The 5,133-nt window shown below is 48.2% G+C and overlaps 1 protein-coding gene across 1 annotated transcript; it reads right to left on the bottom strand.

The window, feature by feature from the left end:
- On the bottom strand, positions 1,742-4,472 carry LOC8067832 (clavaminate synthase-like protein At3g21360). The gene is made up of 3 exons (XM_002445006.2): positions 3,934-4,472; positions 3,535-3,788; positions 1,742-2,364 (listed from the first exon to the last, which is right to left on the bottom strand). The coding sequence occupies exons 1-3, from the start codon at positions 4,300-4,302 to the stop codon at positions 2,004-2,006; spliced, it is 984 nt and encodes a 327-aa protein (XP_002445051.2). The 5' UTR covers positions 4,303-4,472; the 3' UTR covers positions 1,742-2,003.

A 5,133-nucleotide genomic window follows, 5' to 3' on the forward strand; every position in this document is an offset into this window, starting at 1 on the left:
TCGGCACAGTCTTCGAGCATAGCATAGAGAGTAGTCGACAAGTCCCCGAGCGTGGTTGGGAACGTAAACGTGCTCGGTGGTCGGAGCAGTCCCCGGGCACAGCGTAGGGAATAGTCGACGAGTCCCCGAGCGTAGCTTGTCGACTGGGCCAAACTCCTGAAAAATAAATATAGAGAAAATAGGTAGTACATGATGTATAAATAAACTCTAGATAAAAAATCAGCACTGAGATAAGTTTTAGATTTTTTATTATAAAATTAGCACGAGTAGTTAATTCATCCTAGAGCTTGTACCAGCTCTGGTCTAGCCAACAATCAGCATGAGGTGCGGAACCTAGGCACGCGTAGGATTGTCAGCCACGTCAGAGAGCTACTGCCGACCACCCGGAACGCAGAGGACGGATCTCGTGCACGTGTAGGGAGGAGTCGGAGACAGTACCGGCTCTGGAAAGCTCGTGTAGGAGAAAAAACTAGTCGGCTAAAAAAGTTGTTTTGAAGAATAATAATATTAAAAATATTATGCCAAAAATAAATAAGATATTAGAAGTGTACTTATCTTTGGATGAAAGTCTGGTCGGTGACGACAAAATTGTCTGGCCCTCGAGCTTTTGGACTTGTTATCGTGACGGTGGTCGCGGTTGTCGTAGCGCCGTTCTCCGCGGCGATTATTATTGCGACTCGTGGTCAGAGCAAGTAGGCCAAACAACTTGGTTGATAGGCTGAGCAGGTCGGTGTCGTCGATCTGCCTCCCTTTGTAGCAGAGAAGCGGCGACGCGCTGTCGGCGTGGTCGGAGACGCTGCTGGTGTGGTCGAAACCGTAGCCAGCGTGGTTGGAGCCGCAGCCGACGTCGGTGAAGAAGTGATCGGCACAGATCGGATCTACGCCTCCTCTGCGGTCATGGCGGTGAAGCTGTTGAAGCCGACGATGAACGTGAAGCCGCCCGCCATGACCGCGAAGTCGGGAATGATGGTCATCTTGTTCGTCGGGAGAGCTGTACGCACACCCCCTACCTAGCGCGCCACTGTCGACGAAAGCTAGTCGGCAGTCTACCTTGGGGTATACCCACGGTAGTAGTTTATCGGTAGACGGTGCGCAAACTACGAACTTGATGGTGACGCAAGACACGGACAAGCTTTTTATCCAGGTTCGGCCGCCGAATTGGCGTAATACCTACGTCCTGCGTCTGGTTGTATTGATTTGTGTTGAGAGAATATCTTGTATGACTTGTCCTCTAGGGGACCCCTGCCCCTCCTTATATATCGTGAAGGGACAGAGTTACAAGCAAAGTATCCTATTTGGTACAATATCTTGTAGCCTTGCGGTGCACGCCGACCAGTCGTGCGCCGCACGTCTTCATCCTATGACGGTGCGGCCCATATAGACCCACGAGGGTATAGGGGTTTATGCCCCTACAGTGCTGGATCCACCGGTGTGGAGTGGGGAAGCGCGACCGCCGTGGGTGGCATGCGACGACCAACCCGAGGAGCGCTCCAGGGACCTGCGGCCACCGCGGCTAGGCACTACGACTCCACGAAGTCCAGGGTACACGGCACCAGACGCTGGAGCGGGCGACGGCGACGAGGCGGGCGAGCGAAGGAGGGGAGTTCACGAGTGCGAGTGGAGGTGTGTGTGGAGCGAAGGAGGTGAGCTGAGGAGTCGGGCTCTCCTTTTATGCCGCCTCGGAGGTAAGCACACCGACCTCAGGATGAGGTGACCGGATCACAAACAGGTGCAGCCAACCAAACATGGAGATACCTGCCTTACCAAATGTAGCCCAGCTGCAGCGCAGCCCACCAAACAAAAAAAATTAGACGGGCCAAGCTTAGTTGTGTGACAAACCAAACACATCCACACTGGGCTCCATACTGCAGTCCTGGGCTAGCCTGGTTTGGTTTTCTGGCCAGGCTGCAGTAGCCCAACAAACCAAACACACCCGTACATGTATACTGCAAACCAATACTCCAGCCCATCCTATGATGCATTTACTTCTACATGCCAATATGCTATTTACAGAGTGAAGCAAGTATGCGTCGTGGGGACTTAGAAGGCCGCCGACCATGTAAGACTGCCCAGTTGTCTATAAGAAGAATGTCACCTTGTTGCCATGGAATGGCCACGCATTCTTCTTCTAAGATCTTCCCACATTCGTCTATGACATCGGCAGGCAAGGGCGAGCCATCGCCAAACATGACTGTATTCACAGGACCGTTCCGAGCATCCTTCCACCCTGTGTAGGCAGCAACCATGTTAACGAACCATATTTTTCTTCCTCGTCTCTCGTCCCATTTAACTGCTGGTATCGGGCCTGTTACTGTTTTAACTCGGTCCCCAGTCCATTCCAGCTTCATTCCACGTCCTGCAGCCCTGTTGAAGGACGACAATGGATCAGAAATTCAGAATTCACAGTACAGTCACTGAGTTAAATAGCATACCAACCACCCCACTTTTAAAAGTTTTCACCATCCTGGACGACCATAAGGTGGAAGGTGGTATGAATATATGTACAAATGACATAATTAAAGATATAAATGCCGTGGCCATGATGCCTGTGGAAGAAAAAAAAAAAACTGACCAAACTTACATCCAGCTGGATGCCACATCTGACGCCAAGTCAAGAGGAACATTATTCTGTCTCAAGAACTGAGAAGTAGGACAACTTCCCCACCCTGGTGAGTGAGCTTCTGGTGGTGCAAGCTCATTAGAGCAATCATGAGCTGCCGGTGTGAGTTTCCCTATCTGGCACATTGCAGGATGGAGCCTTGCGCAAGAGCATCACCCTGGGAACAGGGATTTAAGCCTTAAGGGGGGCTCGAGCTCAGACTGACATGCCCATAAACCATAGGAGATATCGGAGTAGCCAAAAGGCATCGAAGAGGTCGGACTGCATTGGAACCAGTTGGCCAGTTGACCATAACAGTTCGGATAGGCCAGAGAAACAGACCATTTTTCTTAGAACCAGCTCTGTACATTTAATGAGCTTCTAGTCCAACCAAAAGGAGGTATTTCAATTGTAGAGGCTCAACATTCGCTACAACTTGTTTGCATATACAGTGATGTCACTTTGACAAAACCACATATGCAAGTAAGTTTGTCTGAAGTTTTTCTCTATGACAGTGGAAGGATGATTGTCAGAAACTCCAACTAGGAGTAAAAAAAAAGAGAGAGAGAGTGTGTGTTAAAAGAGTGACCACTTATATCGGTGAAGAGGAAAAAGAAAGCAGAATGGCTAAGCACTAGCCATGAACGGACCTAAACAAGGACAAAACACATCACACATGCTTCTTCTGTCATCACAATTAATCATTGATTCATTGTAGTGGACTAGTGTGGTATAATACCTTAAGCTTGCTATACAAGTTGCATAATACCTTAAGCTGAGCTGAGTCTACCACTCTACCATAAGTTTGTAACAAATACAATTTCTTGAAGAAAGTCTTATTCATAGTAAAATCATAACTATGTCACAGTTGATTTCTGCTCTAGAAAATTTATATGTTATAGTAATGTTGAAAGAAATAAAGAAATAGCATATACCTTTCCTCAGCGACGACTCTATCACTAGTGGCAAATACTGATTGCCATCCACGACCGATTGGAGAAAATGGATCGTCACCCTCTCCTAAGATTCTTGTGTAAATCAGCCCACATTTCTCCAGCTTCTCCACAAATTCTGGGAACTTGTCCTTGACCTTGTTATAAACAAAATGGCTCAACACTATTGGTGTCTCTCCACCACTCTCTGCTTCCACTTCACAGAAGAAAAACAATTTGGACGGAAATGTTGGAGCCTAAAGGAAGTGGATATGCCGTGACCGTGAGTTGGGGAAATCTCGCCATGACATCAATGTCCCAACCCAAATGATACGATTTTTGCATAATTGAAGTTCAATCATGTGAATTTTATTGATTTTGATGGGGATGATGTTGACGGACCTGCGCCATCTCGTGGTGGAAGGGGATGCTCTGGTCGGGCGGCGACTCGTTGGCGGTGAAGACGCGGCCGACGACATTGGTCCGAGGCGCGGCGCCGACGTAGGGCAGCTCCTCGTACCCGAACGCATCTACGGCGCGGTCGAAGTCGGCGGCGGTCCGCGCCGGGAAGCCGCGCAGCAGCACCGCCCCGGCCGCCAGCAGCGGCGGCTCCAGCCGTGACGCCTTCTCCGAGCGGACAGCCGCCAGGAACTCGTCGAAGCTGCAGCTGCCCCCGCGTCCCGGCACGAGCACCGCGGGGAAGACAACGCCGTCGACGCCCCGCTGCTGCGGGAGGCGCGCGTCCTGGAAGTAGCTCCCTGGTTGCGCCATCTCGTCGACGAATTGAGCGGCGCCGCGGCGGAGCGTAATGGATGCGCCGTGGCTGCAGAGCACGGACGCCGAGGCGCTTGGCAGAGGGAAGAGAAGGAGAGCAAGTTGGTCGAGGGGGCGGTTGGTGGCGATGACGACCCCTTGGACTTGCAGAAGCGACTGGGCCCAGACGACAGTGTTGAGAGCTGTGTGTCTATGATTTTGGGCGAAGGCATTGTTAAGTTTACCCAAAATCCAAACACTTTTCAAAATTCCTCGTCACATGCATGAAGCAATAAATACAGATAAAAATAATAACTAATTATACAGTTTGCCTGTAAATCATGAAACGAATCTTTTAAGTCTAGTTACTCCATAATTAGATAATGTTTATTAAATAAAAACGAAAGTGTTACAGTGTTGTTTTCCCAAAAAAATTTGAAACTAAACAAGGCATAATATTATTTAGTTAGTTGGGGCTAAAAATTAGCACAAATTAGAGTATGTTAGAAACTTAGAATACCAAAAGCTAATTTTAATTCAAATTAGCTTTAGGTGTCCATACAAGATAGCTAATAGTGGTTTAATTTGGGAAAAAAATTGTCAGAGGACACTGAAATGACCACTCTTCACTACTCGACATGGGAAAAAACTGGAATTTGCTTTTTGATACTTAGCTATTTGTCAAATTTACTGGTGGACAACAGACCTAATAAAATATTTATTTCTAGATATATGGAAGGGAGATAAGAGCTATGATTTATCCATTTTGCCCATGCCTCTTTTTTCCTTTCTACTCCCTCCATCTTAAAATAGAATGCATTGTGACTTCCAAAATTTATATTGAAATAT

Source organism: Sorghum bicolor, chromosome 7 (genome assembly GCF_000003195.3).
Source record: "Sorghum bicolor cultivar BTx623 chromosome 7, Sorghum_bicolor_NCBIv3, whole genome shotgun sequence".
In the NCBI taxonomy this organism is placed as follows: domain Eukaryota; kingdom Viridiplantae; phylum Streptophyta; class Magnoliopsida; order Poales; family Poaceae; genus Sorghum; species Sorghum bicolor.